This window comes from Protopterus annectens, chromosome 9.part0 (assembly GCF_019279795.1).
Source record: "Protopterus annectens isolate FY-2018-M chromosome 9.part0, PAN1.0, whole genome shotgun sequence".
NCBI classification, from domain to species: domain Eukaryota; kingdom Metazoa; phylum Chordata; order Ceratodontiformes; family Protopteridae; genus Protopterus; species Protopterus annectens.
The window spans coordinates 903,162,259-903,183,513 of NC_056743.1; the positions used below are offsets into that span (position 1 = coordinate 903,162,259).

The 21,255-nt window shown below is 41.4% G+C and overlaps 1 protein-coding gene across 1 annotated transcript in view; it reads right to left on the bottom strand.

Annotated features, from left to right (window-relative positions):
• Nucleotides 1-21,255, bottom strand: part of BAZ2A (bromodomain adjacent to zinc finger domain 2A) — a 3,667,728-nt gene that overhangs the window by 285,538 nt on the left and 3,360,935 nt on the right. The window contains exon 27 of the mRNA XM_044083634.1: nucleotides 17,579-17,725. Coding sequence (XP_043939569.1) covers nucleotides 17,579-17,725 — 147 coding nt within the window. The remainder of the gene's footprint in view (nucleotides 1-17,578; nucleotides 17,726-21,255) is intronic.

Below are 21,255 nucleotides of genomic sequence, written 5' to 3' on the forward strand. Positions count from 1 at the left end.
TTATTGTTGTGGTGAGTTTAGATCCCTAGAGCGTGTGGCTTGAGGGGATAAGGTTTTCTTTAGGTGGAGCATGTCCATCAATTCTGGTTTGGACATGGCCTTGTATGTAAGGCAGAGATCACCTCTGAGTAGGCGGTATGCAACCATGTATAACTGGAGTTTCTTCAGTGGAGCTGCATAGGGCATCTGTTTGAGGCCAGTGATCCTTTTGGTGAGGTACTTCTATGGTCTTTCCAGCTGTTGCAGGTGTCTTGTAAGGTACATCCCAAATGGGGAGTTGTACTCTTTGATGGGTCTGATGAGTGATGAGTAGAGGGGCACAATGACCTCTTTTGATCTAGATGCGAACCCTTTTGTGATTAGGTGGGCCACGTAGAAGGATTTTCTAACCACTTTGGCAATGTGATTATCAAAGGTGAGATTACTATCTACTTGGGTCCCCAGATCCCTTATTATGTCTTCCGTATTTAGGGGACTACCACCTATGTGGTAGTTTGTGGGTACTTTGTTTTTTCCAAAGGGGATGACTATGCACTTTTTGGCATTTAGCTTGAGGCCATGATTTTGACACCAGGTATCTGTCTCAGTGAGACCCTTATGGAGGATGTCTGTGTCAGCCGGAGAGTCAATTATAGCCCCTAATTTGCAGTTGTCTGCAAAGTTGGTCAGCCATAGTCCTCCTGTGCTTAACTGTACCTCTGAGAAGTATATGCCGAACAGGAAGGATCTTAGGACTGAGCCCTGGGGAATGCCACTTGTAACTGGTTTAGAGTCGGACCTAGCTCCCGCAACTCTCACCATGTGGGTTCTGTCCGTGAGCCAGTTGGCAACCCATCTTTTGATGTAGGGGTTTATGTTCAGGCTGGTGAGCTTGTCTATAATACCAGAATGGGAATAGTGTCGAAGGCCTTAGCGAGGTCTAGGTAGGCTGTGTGTACCACCTTTCCCTCGTCTATAGCCTTGGTAACTGTCTCAAAGAAGTCCACCAAGTTTAGGAGGCATGATCTGCCCTTAACAAAGCCAAACTGGGTAGGGTCCAGTGTTTGGAGGTTCCCAATGTCTCTGTTAATGAGTTCCATGATGACGTGCTCCATAGCCTTGCAGACCAAGCTAGTCAGGCTTATAGGGTGATAGTTCCCAGGGTCTGTTGTGGCTCCACCTTTGTGGAGTGGAATAACCGTTGCTGTGCACCACTCTATGGGTATGTAGCCTGTGGAGAGGCTGAGTTTGAACAGTGTGTTTAGGTGAGGGGTTAGTTCTTCTTTGAGCTCGTGTAGGACGCAGCCTGGGACACCGTCGGGTCCCATTGATGCTGTATTTTTGGCTTTGGAGAGGGCTGTTTTAACCTGAGTGTCTGTGATTTCAGGGACTCTACATTCTTCTGGTATGGTTATGGGCCCTTTTGGGGGTGAGAGGGGGGTGAAGTTTGTGCTGAACCAGTCTGCCAGGATGTTGTCGATATCGGTCAGTTTGTGTATTTTGTGCCATTCTGCACTAACTCCGAGCAGATCTGAGCATTGCCACTTAGATTCTTGACATAGCTAAAGAATGCCTTGTGGTTATCTTTGGAGTCCTTGGCAGTTTTTCTTTTAAAGCTCACCTTGGATGATTTTATAAGGGATCGTAGTTTCTTGCAGATACTGATCAGGGATGTCTTCCCTTCTTGAGATTTTGCATTTTGGTTTGGGTTCTGTGGCTGAAATGTATGGTATGAGTTGTGGCATGGTAGTGCTGGGGTGCTCTCTGGAGCCTTAAACCAGGTTTCTGTTACTGCACATATATCAGTTTTCAAAATACTGAGGAGTGCTTCGAGTGTGTGCATTTTGAGGTTTAGACTTCTGGCGTGGAGTAGCATTAACCTCAGTTTTTTGTTACTTGTGCTATTTATGGCAGTGGGTTTGTCTTTTCTAGTTATATTCCGTACTATAAAAGATTTGTTGATGGTATTTTTTTTATTATGCAGTGGTAATGAAGTTAAGTTGAATAAGTTTAAAACATATATCAATTCTACTACAGATTTTTTTACATTTCACAGGGAAATGGTTTAGAGATTCTATTGATTTTTTAGATTTTACCATTATTAATAATGAGGACATTATTTCTACCAAACAAACTAAGAACGAACGGAACCACAAACTAAACAATTAAAAGCCTATGGTAGTGAAGCAATTTGTTTGTCTTTTCGGCTTTTCCCGGTTAGGGGTCGCCACAGCGGAACTCCAGTCCGCTGATGATTGGCAGTCGATTTTTATGGTGCTGAGTTGCCAGCCTGCACTGGAACTTCCTCAGAACAAAATTCACATCAAACAATCATCTTAAATATAAATTCTTCAACAAGCAATTAACACATCATAAATCAATTAAATGCAATTAGCCACAGTATAATGTCTTAAGTTTAAAATAGAATTAATGGAACAAGCCTCATTAATTTCTGGATATATCGATGCATTCAGTAAAACTTGCCATTTAAATTCACAAATTTCAAGATGTTCCTTAGTAACCCTACCCTGAAGATCTTGTTTCACTTGTTCTAACACCAAAAATTTAAAACGATCCCTAAAGTCACATACATGTTTAAATAAAGCATTTGTATCTCTCTTATATTTAATATCTAAAAAGTGTTCATATACACACTCACTCAATTTCCAGGTGGTCTTACCTACATAAAAGGCAGGACAAGATTGACATTGAGGTAAATAGACCATCCATTTTGTATAACAAGTAAAATGACTGAGTTTATGCTTAATGACAAGCCAGTTATTGCCAGTATATCTGGCATACCGAAAATACATAAGAACCTCATTAACCCCCCCCATTGCAGCCTATTGTGGATACAACTAGGTCAAAAACATTTTTATAGCTAAACAGATAGATGGATGTTTAAAAGATGTTATTTGTGGTTTAAAATGGCAAGTTTTACTGAATCCACTGATATATCTAGGACTTTATGAAGCTAGTTCCATTAATTATATTATAAAGTTAAGACAATATACTGTGGCTAATTACATTTAATTGATTTATGATGTGTTAATTGCTTGTTGAAGAATTTGTATTTAAGATGACTGATGTGAATTTTGTTCTGAGGAAGTTCCAGTGCAGGAACGAAAGCGCTTAACCATTTTAACCTATTAAAATCTTGGATTCAGTTGGCTTATCTACATATTATTGGTGTTGCTGCTTCACTACCATAGGCGTTTAATTATTTCTACCAAGCCCTTTAGGAAAACATGTAGGAAGAATAATATATTGTAAGACAGAGCATGTACACATCCCCACATATATAGAAATATAATAATAAGGACAGGGACTTAGGATCTCCAGACTTACAAGCTTATGAGTACTTTGGATGATTGTGACAAAGATCTTAAGGATCTTGAGGTAGATCTATTAGATAGGGGCTATAAGAGGGAAGAGTGTAGTCCTCTTCTGAATGGCATGCTAATTGATAGAACAGATAGAGGTAGAGCTTTTTTCAGAGATAGGAGGCTAGACATGGATACAGTCCAAAGTAGTAAACCCCTTACTAATAATAAGTGTAGTGTGATTATCCCCTTTGCCTTGAATAATACAGCTATTTGTGAGGTTCTCTCTAAAAATTGGGGGATACTCATAGTACACGATAAATTAAAAGAAGCTCTAGGGGAGAGACCTTACATTACCGATAAGAATAAGAAATCTTTAAAGCGAGCACTACGTTATGAGAAGGAGTGACCACAGAAGGTGCAGTCAGATAGGAAAGGTACACTTGCTTGCAGATGATGCAACTAGTGTTCTTATATGGCTAATGGGAATACATTTGTCCACTCTACAACAGGGAGAATATATAAATTCACCCATTATGCTGATTGTAGTTTGAGAGACTTAGTGTATCTGGCACTTTGTATACAATGTCCAGTTTTTTATGTGGGTACAACTAACAGGACACTATGTGAAAGTGTACGAGAACACCTTTATGTGATTAATAAGGAAGATCAGAGCAATGCCCTATCTAGACATGTACACAATAACAGTTCAGATCATACATTTTCACTTCTGGTACTTGAATTTATTAATAGGAGCCCTAGATTAGGAGATATAAAGACCATTATGGAAAAGTGTGAGGTTAGATGGATTATTAAATTACAGGGCTGAAATTTTTTTTGGATTAAATGACAAGATATCACTTGAACCTTTTCTATCTGCCAGAGCTTTGAAACATTGACACTGTATCATGGTACATGGTTTATATATCTGAAACTTGTTTACTGACCTGATGTTTTACTAAGTAGTATTTATTTTTAGATATCAGTTATAAAAAGAGTTTTTCTTTTATTTATATAGTATTTTAGATATCAGTTTTTATACATCTTGTATTTTCTTTAAGATATTTTGTTAGTTGTTGATTTCTAAAATAGTGATCACGAAAGGAATTCTTCTTGTATTATTTTTATCAATGAGCAGCTAGATACATACTACATGCTATATTGTAGTGCCATCTGCTGGTAGTAGTGCTGTATTGCTGTGTGTGTGTGTGTGTGTGTGTGTGTGTGTGTGTGTGTGTGTGTGTGAGACATCAATTGTATTTATGAACGAGTTTTATGAGCATTTATTGTGCTGTCATCGGTTGGCTGAACTACTGCATGGCTTTCACAATTATAAGTTGGATTTTTTAATAATGGATGTTCGTAAGTGAAATTTTATGATATATTTGATAGACTGTATATGTTTTAGATAGTGCTCATGAAAAGTTTGAAAGAGCATACTGAATATATTATCTTGCTGCATACTTAGGACAGGCCATTCGTTTCTGATTAATGAATGTTTACATTGCATGACCATTAGACAGCTGCATTGTTGTACGATCTCTATATTTATAAGGTGAACTTTTAGAGAAAGATTGAGAGTCCAATTCTGTATTAAAATTGTTGCATTACTGCAATAATAGTTGAATACCATTAAGCCTTAAAAGTCTAAGATGTTTTTAAGTGACTGGTTATTTGCTGTGGAATGTACTATTGAGATAATTGTTTAATTAGATTTGTGAGCCTATTGGCCAGGTCTTAAATGATTCATTATGCAATTATGTTTTGAATTTTTTATAAATATGGCTGGATTTTATTTTTTTTTTGTTTGAAGTCTGATGAAGTGCCCTTAAGGGACGCGAAAGCGCTTACTTTTTAGAGTGCTTTATTAAAATGATTTCGTACCCAAGCCATGATTGCTGCCTTATGTTCTTGTGACACTATCTGGGAATATACTAACCCATACCCTGTTGTGAGATCTCATCTGCCTTGGCATTGCTGACCCCAATACAGTGCTGCACTGTTGTATCATATGCCTGCAACCCTAGGCTCCACCATAGTAACTTGGCACTCTGCTGGCTGGCTCGGTGGGGCCATAGATCCCACTCAGACTCCTCCTGCCTCATACTGCAAATACTTAGCACAACAGTCTCCCTATCATGGTAAGATTTCATCATGTTAACATGGTACAATTTGTGCCCCTGCCTAACAGGTCTACCACGTAGCTAACATCACTGACTTTCCTTACCACTTTGAAGGGTACCTCCCAAGCTGCCTGCAGCTTATTGTGTTTGAAAGGAATGAGAACCATAACTTGCTGTCCCACAGCATACTCTCGGGCTCGAGCATTCCTGTCATACCAGACCTTTTTCTGCTACTGGGCTCCTGCAAGATTTTCCTAGGCCCTAAGTCTTGTTCTGAGGTTTAGGACATATACCACAGCAGACTCCTTGAGGGATTCACACACACCCTCCCACTCATCACAAATCAAAGCTAAATGCCCCCTCACCCTATGCCCATACAGCAACTCAAAGAGTGGAAAACCTATAGATTCCTAGGGTACCTCTCTATATGCAAACAGCAGATGGGGCAAAGATTTGTCCCACTCTCTCAAACTGGTCTGCAAATGCCCCTAGCATGGTCTTTAGTGTAGAGTTTAACCTCTCCACAAAACTATTAGTTTGGGGGTGGTCCTTAGGTGCTTCACTCCAAAGCACTTCCACAGACAAGCCAGCAGGTCAGACATGAAATTGGCACTTCTATCAGTCAGTATCTCTCTAGGGAAACCTACCCTGCTGAAAATATCTAACAAAGCATTTGCCACCTTCTCTGCCTCGATGGAGGACACAGCCACCGCCTCAGGGCATCTAGTAGCATAATATACTACCACCAGGATATATTTCTTCCCTGTCAGACATGGGGTACTCCGAGGTTCAAGAATACCCACAGCTACCCTCTGAAATGGCTTCTCAATCACAGTCAAAGGCATCAAAGAAGCCTTGCCCTTGTCTCCTGCCTTGTCTACTTTTTGGCACTGCTCACAGGTTCTGCAGTACCCTGTTACATCCCTTGCAATCCCAGGCCAATAAAGGTTCTGCATAACATGTCTCTTCTGCCCATATGACCTGCAAAAGGAATGTCATGGGCTATGGCTACAAGTGCCACACATTAGGCTCTAGGCACTACCAACTGCTGCATTACCTCACCCTCTAGTCTTCCCTCAGGGGTCCACTCTCTATGCAGTAACCCTCTGTCCCAGTGTACAGACTCCCCATTTCCTTGAGAAACAGGCACCTTCTAGCTACCTCCCTCAAGCCTCTCAGTGTAGAGTCTGACAGCTGAGCCTGTCTCAACTCTATTTTTGTAACTCTTCCCAGCTCCCCCCTCCACAGGAAGTCTGGTATCCTCTGACAACGGTACCTCACTCTCAGCCTGGGTACTACCACTCACCTCTACCCTTGCAGTCACCCTGTCCAAGGGAACACCAGTACCTACCAGCAGCTGTGGGTCAAATTCAGGATCACTGCTACATGGTAGCTCCATCCCTGAAATAGTTACCTCACCAGCCCTGGCTTCATCTGGGGGGGGGTCTTCCTGGGTCTCCTCCAAGCTATCAGCCCCACATGCCTGTCCCCAAGCCTGACTACATGTAACAGCAGGCACACAAGGTACTGCATTATCAAAATCATTTCCTAACAAGACATCTGCAGGGTTATCCTCAAACACACCTACTTGCTTGCTTCCTTTTCCACCATCCCAGTTAAGATGAACCCTGGCCAGAGGCATTTGGAATGTGGTCCCTCCTAAAGCTTTGACTGGAGTAGACTGCTCCTCTTTAACCACTGCAGGCTTCACAATGGTTATGTCAGAGGCTGTGTCTCGCTTAGCAGTGGCCTGTTTTCCATCCACTAAGATAGGATATAACCTCTGGTGATAGTTTGGTATCCCTGTTGTCTCCAGACAACTTACCACTAGCATACTGTTTGTTATTCCCACTAGCTGGCTCCCTCACCTTTTGTTCCACACCTTGCCTCCATGGACATTTATATGATACATGGCCCCACTGGTTACATTTAAAGCATTTAACCCTTGATCCTGGCCGTGTACCTGATGTAGTGGCTTCCTCTGTTACTGGTGGACTCTGTTGGGGTGGTTTAGGCTACCCACCATGGGTTTCCTTATAGCCATGTGCAGCACTGGGTCTCCCTTTCCTTGTGCAGTGATGCCAGCTCATCTGCAGAGTTACACTTGAAGTCTGCCAACCAGATTCTCATGTCCTCAGGCAAAGTGATAAGGGCTTGTTCCCTTACCAAAAAGTCTGCCAGCCATTCAAAAGTGGTGACCTGACATCCACTCACCCACCTATGAAAATAAGTGCTTAACTCAGCAATATAATCACACACAGTTTCATCTGTCTTGTGTCTAAACTCACAAAACTTTTTTTCTGTAAGTTCAGGTGTTAACTTAAAACATTCAAGTAAACATTTCTTTACCTTATCATAGTTTAAACAATCAATATCAGACAATTTAGAAACAGTTGCAGCTTTACCATGGAGTATGGGGGGGGGTCAGGAACCATAACCACAGTCCTTGGTCAATATTATACTGTTTACATACTCTTTGAAATATATGAATAAAACTACCAAAATTATCACCCTTCTATAAACTGTGGAAAAAATGCACTGACCTTTATTACTTCTGGGGTTCGATTACTCCCTTCCCTCTCATGCTGACACTGCTTCTTATTTTATTTATCCTCCAAATGCCACAGTCTCTCTGCTGATGCTAGTTCACAACTTCTGGCCTCCAGTTCAAGTCTCTAACTACAGATGTATTTTTTAAGTCCTCTGAGGGAAAAGTGAACTGTCCTGCTTCTGAGGTCTGCAAATTCCCAACACCAGACTGGTTATCCTCCTGGTTGCTGGTCTGAGCTGCAACAAAGTCTGAAATGATTTCCTCTTTAGTCAGGTTGGCATGCACCAGTCATTTGGCTTCACACACGTTGGCCAACTGGTTCTTTGCCAGCTTGCCATAATCCTCTGCTGACATCTTTGCCTGCTTTCCCTGACTAAACTAAACTAACAAAAAAAGAAATAAATAAAACTGCTGTGAAATGAACCTCTGAATATTTACTTGTGGCTGCCGAGAATACACACCTTCAGTGACAACTGCCTACAGGCTACAGAAGCTTAATTAATATCCACACCACTGTTCAACAATATGTAACGTCCCCACTCTGGGCCAGTAATCAAGGAGACTAAATCCTCACCAATGGCACTGGAGAGGAACGTTCACATGGAACCAAAAATGGATACACCCAGTATTTCCAGATGCAGCTCTCTGCATCAAGCACAATCTCCCTTAAAAGTGCACAGGAAACACACAGTCCAGGGTCTGGGTTTCTCTGTCAACCTCCAGGTCCACAATAAGATTCCCCACTGGCACAATTACAGACCTGAGACCTCAGCTGAGTGTTCATGCCAAGTGATCCCACTCTCTCTTTAAACCAGTACTTCGTGCCCCTGCTCCAAGCAGCTGACATACACACACACACACTTTGAGATTTGATTTTTCACACACACACACACACACACACACACACACACACACACACACACACAAGCACATTTACTAGCTATGCCCCCTCTCTGTCCAGACTATATAGTAGTTATACCACCACCAGACACTCCAAAGCCAGCTACTCTAAGTCTCTTGCAAGGGTACCCAATTATACTGAGTGAAATTAATATTAAATCAAATGGTAATGCTGAGCAAACAGCAAGGCTTTCAGGAGTGGCCGCAGTGTCAACAAATAAATATAAGTACTCTCAAAGGCAAAATATTCTCTAAAGCACCAGCCACAATGAAAGTTTAAATATATTTAATAATAAACAATAAAAGAACATGAAAATACTAAATATCTATTTACAAAAAAGAATACAATTTCAGTCACAGGAAATATTAAAAATAACATAGGTGGACAGGTTCACACAGTTACAGAAAAACAATACTTTGATCTAAATAATTAGGATTCCCTGCTTACTTACTAGAGCACGGCAAGATGAAGTAGGTGAGGGGTCCTTCCTTGTCAGGTTACAAAAACAGACTGCTCTGAGACTTCAGTCTCACCTACTATTAAAACATTATTTTAGTGACGGATTACAGAGTGATACCACATACATCTGGTCATCTGACTTCTGGTTCCCATGCAACTCACCCATTGCTAGAAATGGACAGGATTCAGCAAATGTGTGTTAATAATACTCACACACAGAACTTGCTAAGATCTGATTCAGCTTCTGAAAGTCATAAAACAATTTCAAACTTCTACCCTTCCAAGCTAGCAATTAGTTCACTGCTAAAGGCAATATAGAAGACTTCCTAATACTTGTTTTTTCCAGAGATTTTGTCTCTGGCTGCAACCAGAACTGTAAGATACAATCTTTATTGTCTAGGCCCAGTAATTTAATTTCAAAACATTTTTCAAACTTAACGGTAGCTGAACTGTGATTAACCTCTTATCTTCCAGTAGCCTCTGCTAAAACATATACATTTAATTCAGTTACAATACAGTCAGGACTCACTGTTGATACATTTTTAACACAAGCATCTGTATAAATCAGTTTTATATACAAATGGCATGTAATTCTTTACAAATTTCCAGCCAGCTGTGCTGATATATGTTGCACATCCGCTGCCCTACGTCTCCTGGCATAGCTGGCAATACCATCCATTGTCACATCTCTCCCCCTTTGAAGACTCAAGCTAGTTTCTCAAGTGACCCTGGAGAAATGTTGCTTGAGAGGAATGAGCCTATATGGGAATACATTAACCTATACCCTGTGTTGAGATCCCATCTGTCTTAGCACTGCTGACCCCACTACAGTGCCGTACTGTACAACATATGCCTGCAACCCTAGGCCACACCATAGTAACTTGCCATTTTGCTGGCTGGCTCGCTGTAGCCACAGATCCCTCTCAGACTCCTCCTGCCTCATATTGCAAATACTTAGCACAACGGTCTCCCTATCATGGTAAGGTTTCACCATGTTAACATCGTAAGTTTGTGCCCCTGCCTCTTGTCAAGTAGGTCTACCACTGTAGATGACATCACTCACTTTCCTTAACACTCTGAAGGGTCCCTCCCAAGCTGCCTGCAGCTTACTGCGTTTGACAGGAATGAGAACCATAACCTGCTGTCCCATAGCACAGTCTTGGACTCACGCATTCCTGTCATACCAGACCTTTTTCGGCTGCTGGGCTCCTGCCAGGTTCTCCTGGGCCAAGCCCATGAGCTCTCTAAGCCTTGTCCTGAGGTTTAGGATATATGCCACAAAAGATTCCTTCTGGGATTCACACTCACCCTCCCACTCATCATGAATCAGATCTAAAGACCCCCTCATCCTATGCTCATACAGTAACTGAAAGGGTGAAAAACCTGTAGATTCATGGGGTACCTCTCTGTATGCAAACAGCAGATGGGGAAAAGATTTGTCCCACTCTCTCTCTAACTAGTCTGCAAATATCGGTAGCATTGTCTTTAGTGTAGAGTCTAACATCTCCACAAGACCGTTAGTCTGAGGATGGTAGGGGGTAGTCTTTAGGTGCTTCAACAGACAAGCCAGGACGTCTGACATGAAATTGGCACCTCTGTCAGTCAGTACTCTCGGGAAATCTACCCTGCTAAAAATCTCTAACAAATCACTTACCACCACCTCTGCCTCGATGAAGGGCAGAGCCGGTATCTAGTAGCATAATCTACTACCACCAGGATGTACTTCTTTCCTGTGGAACATGGGGTACTCAGAGGTCAGAAAGTATCTACAGCTACCCTCTGAAATGAGTACTCAATCACAGACAAAGGCATCAAAGGAGCCTTGACCTTGTTTCCTGCCTTGCCTACTTTTTGGCACTGTGCAGAGGTTCTGCAGTACCTTGTTACATCCCTTGCAAATACCAGGTCAGTAAAACATCTGCATAACACATCTCTTGGTATGCTTTATGCCCATATGACCTGCAAAAGGAATGTCATGGGCTATGGCTAGAAGTGCCAGACAGTAGGCTCTAGGCTCTACCAACTGCTGTATTACCTCACCCTCTAGCTTTTCCTCAGGGGTCCACTCTCTGTACAGTAACCCTTTGTTCTAGTATCTAGACTTCCCTTTTCCTTGAGAATCAAGCACCTCCCTCAAGCCTCTCTGTGTACAGTCCGAGAGATGAGTCTGCCTCAACTCTATCTTTGTAACTCTTCCCTGCTCCCCTTCCACAGGAAGTCTGGTATCCTCTGACAGCAGTGCCTCACTATCAGCCTTGGTACTACCACTCACCTCTGCCCTTACAGTCACCCATGCCTACCAGCAGCTGTGGCTCACCTTCATGCTCACTGTTACGCAGTAGCTCCCTCACTAAAATAGCCACCTCACCAGCCCTGGATTCAGGTGTGGTGACTGTCTGTGTCTCCCCCAGGTTACCAGCACCACATGCCTGTCCCCAAGCCTGACTGTATGTGACTGAATGCACACAAGGTACTGCATTATCAAAAATTATTCTCTATCAAGACATTGGCAGGGATATCCTCAAACACATCTACTTGCTTGCTTCTTTTTCCACCCTCCCAGTCAAGGTAAACCCTGGGTCCTTCCTTGTCAGGTTATAAAAACAGACTGCCCTGACACTTCAGCCTCACCTACTATTAAACATTATTTTAGTGATGGATTACAGAATGAAATCACATACATCTGTCCATCTGACTTCTGGTTCCCATGCACCCCCACCAATTGCTAGAAACTGCCAGGATTTACCACATATGTGTCAATAATACTCACATCGAGCTTGCTAACATTTGATGCAGCTTTTGGAAGTCATAAAACAATTTCAAACTTGTATCATTCCAGAGTAGTAATTAGTTCACTGCTAAAGACAATACAGAAGGCTTCCTAGTACTTGTTTTTTCCAAACATTTTGTCTCTGGTTCAATCAAAACTGTAAGATATAATCTTTATGGCCTAGGCCCAATAATTTAATTTCAGAACATTTTTCAAAGCTAGCTGCAGCTGGACTGTGATTAACCGCTTCTCTTCCAGTCATCATCATCATCTTCATCAGCCCTCTTTTTCCCATTTCTCTACATGGGGTCGGGGTATCGTGTTAACTGTCGCCAACTCTCTAGATTCAGTGCCAAACTCCTGCCTTCTTCAACACTCATGCCCGACTGCTGCAGATCTTTTTTCGCACAATCCACCCACCTCTTTGCTGGACGTCCTCACTGCCTCTTACCTTCTTCCTGTCTGTCTTAAATCTTCCTCACCAGACTGTATTCTGCTTTTCTACACATGTGCTCAAACCACCATAATCTGTTCTCTTTGATCTTTTCTGCAATCGGAGCTACTTTGGCTACTGCTCTTATGTCCTCATTTCTTCGTCTGTCCCACAGTGTGCATCCTATCACCTTTCTCAGACACTTCATTTCCACCACCTCTAGTTTCGTCAACTGTTCTGCCTTTACTGCCCAGGCTTATGTACCATACAATAGTACTGGTCACACCACTGTCTTGTATACCTTATTTTTCAGCTTCTTTGGCATTCTTCTGTCATAGACTACAGCTGCTACTCAATGCCAGTTAGCTGCAGCCCCTCTGACTCTAGCTTTGACCTCTTCATTCAGACTACCCTTCTTCTCAACTACTCCTCCCAGATACTTGAAGCTGTTTACCTGTTCCACTATCTTCCCTTCTATCTCTATTCTCAGCTTCTTCTGATTTCCCCAATTTGCTGCCATTACCACCATCTCATCTGTGCTTAGTTGCAACCCATGTGCCTTCAGATTTGCATTCCATTCTCCTATACTTTGCTGAAGTTCTAGCTCAGAGTCTGCCTGTACTGCCATATTGTCTGCATACAGCAGCTTTGTTGAACCATCCCCTCCAACCTGTTTGCTAATGTAGTCCATCACCATTATGAACAGCAGCGGGCTCAGAGCTGAACCCTGATGTACATCCACACCCACTGGGAACCCCTCTGTGAGTCCAAACACCATCTGTACTTGAGTCATTGGGTCCTTGCACATAGCCTGCAGTAATTCTACCAATGTTTCTGGGACTTCAAACTGCTGCAGTACTGCCCAGATCAGCTTTCTTAGGACCTTGTCATATGCTTTCTCCAAGTCTACGAATGCCCAGTTGGACTCTTCTCAAGTATCTGTCTCAATGCAAACATCGGATCAGTTGTGCTGCATCCTGATCTGAATCCAAACTGCTCATCTCCCATCTTACATTCTACTACTCTGCGTACCCGTTTATCAGTCACCCTATCCAGAACTTTCATGCAATGTGATAGGAGTTTGATGTCTCTGTACTGCCCACAGTTGTGGATGTCCCCTTTGTTCTTATACACTGGCATGAGTATGCTTATTCTCCAGTCATCTGGGATACGCTTTTCTTTCCACACTGCTATTAGTATCCTCAGGAGACATTTCTCCCCTATCTCACCCAGCATCTTTATCATATCTGCTGTGACTTCATCTGAGTCTGCTGCTTTCCCTGACTTCATCTTCCTTAGTGCTGTTCTTACTTCTTCAAGGGTGAGCTCCTCTTCTTCTCTCATTGTAGGCTGTTTCTGGGGCAGTACAACTTCTGTGGTGTTTTCTTCATTCAGAAGTTGCTGGAAATACTCTTTCTATCTGCCTTTGATGTCCTCTGGGCTGGTGGGCAGGTTGTTGCTGGCATCCATTATGAAGGGTGTCTGACTATATTCTTTATCTTTCTGTCTTTGCCTTGCAACCTGATATAGTTTCATTGTGCCCCTTACTGAGTCACTTTCCAGAAGCTGGTACAGTGCCTCCGATGCCCTATTCTTTGCTACTGCAACTTCTTTCTTAGCTTCTTTGTTAGCCAACCAATAGTCCTTCCTAGCCTGGTCAGCCTTTTTTGTCTCCCACTTCTAACTGCATTCCTTTCTTCTGTTGATGACTTCTGCATTTCACCACCATCTTTTCTTATGTACCTGATTTCCATACCTGGCTCGGCCACATATCTTTTTGTAGTCCTAACACATGCCGTTTTTAGGCATTGACATTCTTTTTCAACTCCACCTATTTACTCCTCCTCTTCTTGGGGTGCTAGAGCCCTGAATAATTCCTTGAACTGTTGTACTTTTGCTCTAGTCAACTTCCAGGTCTCAGCCTGGTCTCTATAGATCTTAGAGCCTTCTCTGACCACTGCTTGCAGCTGATTGTGGCAACTAGTGGTTTATGCTGTGGGCAGACTGTTACATTGGGGATGACTTTGCAATCACGGATTCTGCCCCAGTGCCTTTTCCTTACTAGGAGGAAGTCTACCTGAGTTACATGTTGACTACTCTTGTATGTGAACTTGGGACTGTCTCTCTTTCTGAACCATGTTTTGGCTACTATCAAGCCATTTGCCAGATAGAAGTCTAGAATGGCTTCTCTTTCTTTATTTCTGTTGCCCCACCCATGTGGACCAAGGCAGTCCTCATATCCTATTCTGTCTGTCCCGATATGTGCATTCAAGTCACCCATTATCAACACCAATTCATTTTGTCCTGCTTTATCTAGCAGGTCCTGCAACTGCTGTCTGAATGCACTCTTTTCATCACTATCACAACCCTGCTGTAGGGCATAGGCTGAGATTATGAATACTGCCCTGTCATTACACTGGAGTCTGACTGCCATGAGTCTGTTATTAATTCTGATGATATCCCTTAATGCCTTCTGAAGCATCTCTCTCACCACAACTCCTACACCACTTCTAGCCTGTCCTCCACCTGAGTAGTAGACTCTGGATCCCAAGCCAATTGGCTTTGCTCACTGCCCTTTCCATCTAGTCACCTGGACACACAGGATGTCCAGTCTCCTCCATATCATCGTGCCATCTACTTCTAAGCTACATCTTGTCAGTGAACCTACATTAAGCGTAGCAATTCTCAGTTCATGTTTGGCAAGTTGGTTGGTTTTACATCCAGCTTTCGCTCATCAGAGCTATCCCAGGTAACCCAGGCTGGGCAACTAGACACCGGCAAGCCAGTAGCTTATTGACCCAGGGCTGCTGGGCTTTAAGGTGGGCACACACTGGCCAACAGGGGCACACACACCCCTCCCACCATTAGCATGGTTCCCTGGTGTGGGTCAGAGTAGGACAGGTCCTCAACCCACTTATCACTGGTAACTACCCATGCCCCATTTTTGGTTTTGGTGACATTAATCAACATGACCGAATCACCTAGAGCCATATTTTACATGTCGATGGCTAGCCCTGCCACGGTGCTCAGTCTGTGATCCGCATTCTCCTATCTTGAGGATACTGTGCACCACAGAAGATGCTCAAAGCGGTTAGTCTGTACAACTCTTCCCCCTATAGGGCACCATGTAGAGTCTGTGCTGCTGCCCACAGCTCCATTCATTGGTGAGTTTGAGATGGAAACATTCAGCATGTTTTCCGGACATGGGAGAAACCCCACGAAGACACAGGGAGAACACTGCAAACTCCAAACAGGCATTGGTCGGAGGTCAGGATCGAACCTTGTACCTTGTGAATGGGAGGCGAAGACCTTAACCACTAAGCCATCTGGTAAACCCACTGCTGATGCATTTTAAGCAAAGCATCTGTACAAATCAGTTTGATATACAAATGACATGTAATTCTTTACAAAATTCAAGCTAGCTGTGTTGACATATGTTGCACATCCACTGCCCTACTCCTGGCATAGCTGGTAATACCTCACATCATCACAAAGGCAAACAGTAATTAATTTAAGTAATAAACTAATATTTGTCTTGCTTTACCTACAAAAAGTTGGTTCTCTACCATAATGATTACAATATGTCAGTCTCTACATTTTTTAAATTCCTTCATTAATCAAGTTTCCTGAGAGTCACAGTAGTTGCAGTCTCCTTATTCAAGAATTTGAGTAACACAAGAACAAGTTTACTGAGGTTAACAGACAAATTATCTGCAGACAGTTTATCAATGCTGATGTGTTTTAATAATGTTGCTGCTAGGACAAACCATATTATAAAACTGCAGAGGAGTTACAGGGAAGGAGCAAAGAGCCTGAATAAAGAAACTAGCTCAAGATATGAAAGGGCGCCACAATTACTTGAATGGAATCAGGAATCATCTATTATTCTGAAAAATTTGACACCATGGCAGTTCTACCAGAGATACAGTAGTTCTTTAAAGTTGTCATTATTTATAAAAGTGATACAGAGTAGCAGTGTTTAAGACATATTGCACTTATAAAGTACTACTGGAGAAAGGGGTGTTTCCTCTTACAATTACTCTTGTGCTTACAACCAGTCACTAGATGACTATAAATTATTTGTCTAGCTATGTGTTATCCAAGGCAATGAAATGTGCATGCCTGACACATCCTGACAAAATTTAAGAAACTTTTAATGTAAAACTTATAACACTTTCCAGTTAAGTACAATGCTTCTGCACAGTGTTTATAGTCAGGCAGATGAACTGTGTTACATGATAAGACTGTGCTCTATATCACACAGAATAATGGCAACCATTCTTCTGTTTTTTTCTGTACCTTTCTTCAATTCTGTTTGTAAAAAAGTACATTTTCTGCCCATTTTGAAGAACCAAATTCACCCTGGTATTCTTAAACAGAATAAACCAAATGAGTTAGTTATGCCTGCATGAGGTACTACAGAAGTTTTCGTCCACTCCATATAAGTGTTGATTTATTGGAAGTTCTGGTGCATATGAATCCTGATCTAGCTTTCATTATTCAAAAGCACTATAAGCAATTTTATTATGTCTGCAGAACACTAGCAGCCTTCAGGATTCCCTGGAAAGATGTGGATTAACTATCTGCAGAAAACACTGGGTAACAGATAATTCTGGTTCCACAAAAACAGAATTTAAAAACATATCACAAATGTTATGATTGGAGAAGTTCTGCTAAAAGAAATTTCATAACAAAGTATAATAATTAATTTTCTGTTGTTCTACTGAAATTATGAACATATCTAAATTAAGAAAGCTAGTGGTAGAGGGTCTGTTAACAGACAGCAGTAACAAAAGCAACAATATATTTTCTTAAACACAATAATTACGGAATATTCCTTCACACATCCTACTTTGTCAATTCTTGGTTTACTTATTAATGACTTAATGCTTACAAAGAAAATAAAAAAGAGCTGTAAAGGAATAACAGAACAAGATGAACAGAATCTACAAGCCAAAATGCAACAGTCACAGAATTTAATTTGTTCAGACTCATATTTTCAGATTTAGAGCTGATGGATAATACCTTTAAAAACTCACCTTGGCAGTACATTCTCGGCAATACCAGTCACCCTCAGGGATTTCTGTGAGTGGTGGTCTATGACAAAACATGTGACAGCCACGGTCACAGCCATCACATAGCAGCAAATATTCATCATCGTCACCTTTCCTGCACACCAAACACATCTTCAAGGAGAAGGAAAAAGAAAACATTATCTTTATATCTCCAGGGGAAAAGTTATATGCAACCAACTCAAACATGAAAATAATTATATTAGTAACTACAGCATGACTGGTAACTCAAAAAGTACAGTAAAGAATTTGCCTGTAACTCTAGTAACCAGAATTCAGCAACAAAGTAGGCTGTTGAATTGCAAGAAGAGGATCAAATTTTCCAGATTTCCTCAACATGCTAAGTAAATTTTGTTATATTTGCAACAGTACAAAAGTAGTATCTGTTGTGCATGAAGCAATGAAAGGTCTTAAATAAGACAGAAACTGTTACACTGATGCTACTTAACTTCTGATATTCTAATGCATCTTGACAAGCAATTCATAAATATTCTGAACACATCTTACCAGCAGAGAAAGTCAGGATAAAGTTGTTCATTGAACTAATACCAACAAAATCTCATAAGTTTCTTTTTAATTTATTGCAAGACATTAGGGGTGGTGACCTTACTAAGAGAATTGAGTTGGTTGAAATTCGTTGGATAACAGTATTACAAGCAAATAATATGCCAGGACTGAACATAAATATTCCGCTTAAGACGGTTCCAAAAGGATGGAAAATACTAAGGAAATGATGTTTGGTCATCTGAATTTTATTAATTTATGGGACTAGTTTAAAGACAGTAATGGAAGGTTTTATTTGCCATCAGGAAAAAGATCGTTGATTATGATTTTTGATACATCAACATTCTTGTTCAACTTTATCTGCAGAAGAGATTCTGGGAAGGTTATGATGTTACTTTTGTCAACAACACTTATGTTTAGCCTTGGAAATACCATTTACATTTAATTGTGTGAAAAGTAGAGTTATATCTGTGATGAAAGGAGATACTGCCAGCACAGCTAGCTGAAATTTTGTAAATAATTATGTCATTCGTGAATATCAAAATGTTTTATGCAAGATGCTTGTGTTACAAATGCATTAGAACTATATGTCATGTGTATATCAAACTGCTTGTACAGATGCGTGTGTTGAAAAGGGTATTTGCAGAGTGCTGTTTGAAATGTAGCCACAGTATGCTCTTCCGGAAGAGAGCAGAAATGTAAATGCACTATTGTAACTGTTTAAATGTATATATTTTAACAGTGGAAATTGGAATACAGGAGGTTAACTTCAGAAAAATAACTGAAATAAAATTACTTTACAGCTAGGCCATAAAAGATGATATCTTACAATTTCCGATACAGCAATATACACAATGTCTGTACTAGGAAACTTTTTGTATTGTCTTTAGGGTGAATTAATTACTTGGCTTAAAAGCATGAAGGAATGCAATTGTTTTATGACTTCTAGCATTTGCTAGAGAGCTGAAGAGAAGCCCATGTCTATGCATTTTTACAGGTGGATGTTAAATGCTACCAGTTGCCATCAATGGTTGTTTTGGGCCTGGGAACTAAAAGTCAGATGACAAGAAATGATGTAATTCTGCAAGGTATCCCAGAAGTAATACTTCAGATATTAATTTGAGAAGTCTCTTGGTGAGACAGCATTCTGTCTTGGACCTGACAACAACTAGAAGATCCATTCACCACATTTGTCTTGCTCCACTAGTAAGTTCTTAGGTTATAGTAATTCTCTTAGATTCAGCCAGAAATATAGTAAAGCTTGAGTTAGATATTTTTCTTTCTTTATTTGAGACTGTCCTGCAATGTCGTTTTAAATATTTCCTGTGGTTTTAAACTCTGATGTCACTGTGAATATATATTTAGTATTATCTTGTTCTTTTATTTATTTATTATTACATACATTTAAAACTTTCATTGTGGCTGATCTGTGTAGAGATATTTAAATTCTGAGTGTACTTGCATATTTATTTGGTGACACTGTGTGGGCCACTTCTGATAGCCTTGTTCTGGGTCAAACTACCATTTGTGTTAATATTAATATTACACAGTAAGATTGGACACCCTTTGTTATGGGACTTAAAGTAGCTGATAAAGAGTTGAGTGGTGGCAATGGTAAGTATCTTATCGTCTGGACAGAAGGGGGCATAACTAGTAAACCTGTGCCAGCCTTTGCCAGGTGTGTGCATGTGTGTGTGTATAAATCAAACCTCAAAGAGTGTGTGTCTGCTACTTGGACAGAGAAGGTGCTGGAGAGTCTTGGCTTGGTCACTCAGCTGAGATCTCAACTCTATAGCTGTGCCAGTGGGGAGAGTCTTATTGGGGATTTGGAGGAAGGAGAAACCAGCCCCAAATTAATTGTGGTCTCTATGTGCTCTTAAGAGAAATTGCATTATATGCAGAGAGCTGCATCTGAATAGCCAGGGAATTGTTATGGCTAGGCTTGTATAGGCCCTAGGGCCAATAGCCTAGTACCAACCTATGAACCTATGGAAATACTGTGTGTACACTTGCTATCCTCCCAGTGAATGTTCCCACTGTTGCAAGTGGTGAGAATTGAGGCTTCCTGATTACTAGTCCGGTGGTGGGTCATCACATACTGGTGGGCATTGGTGGGATATCCACATCACATGTTGGCTGGCAGTGGTGGGATCACCACATCAAATACTTGGGTTCAATGGTGTGGATTATTGAACTCCTGTAGCCTGTAAACAGTGGTCACTAAAGAAGGTGTTTGCACTCTCAAGCAGCAACATGGTGAACAGAGTTTCATATCACAGTAGCTTTATTTTTTTTTTTGTTAGATTAGTTTGTCGGGGAGAAAAGGCAAGGATATCAGCAGAGGATTGACTGAGATGTGCCTAGCTAAAGGAATGATGCATGCCAACCTGACTAAAGTGGAAATGGTTGCAGGCTTAGTTACAACTGCATCACAGAACAGCAACCAAGAAGACAACTAGACAAGCGTTGAGGATGTGCAACCTTCAGAAAATGGACAGTTCAACTTTGCCTCAGAGGACTCAAAATCTGTCTGGAGTTAAACAGACTTAAACTGGAGACCAAACAGTTGGAACTAGAATCAGCAGAGAGACTGCAACATTTGGAGGCTGATGAAAATAAGAAACAAGTGGAATTAGAAGCGGCAGAGAGACTGAGACGTGTGGAAGCTGAAGAAAATGAAAGGCAGAGGCAACATGAAAAGGAGATGTTGACTCTTCATCCAGGGTCACAGAGGTAATGGGGAAGGGAATAACTGAATCCCAGAAGCAATAAAGGTCAGTAAATGTCTTCCACAACTTACAGAGGGTGATAATTTTGATGATATTATTCATATGTTTGAAAGGGTATGTAAACAGTATAATGTTGACCAAGGCCTCTGGGTACAGTTCCTGACCCCTTACTCCATGGTAAACCTGTAACTACTTCTTCTTCTTTTTTTGGCTTTTCCTGGTTAGGGGTCGCCACAGCGGATCATCTGTCCGCTCATGATTGGCAGTGGAGTTTTACGGTGTCAAGTTGTCAGCCCGGTGCCCAACCTTCCACAGAAGGCACACACACACACACTCACACCGAGGGCCAATTTAGAGTGTCCAATCCACCTACAGCATGTCTTTGGGATGTGGGAGGAAACTGGAGCACCC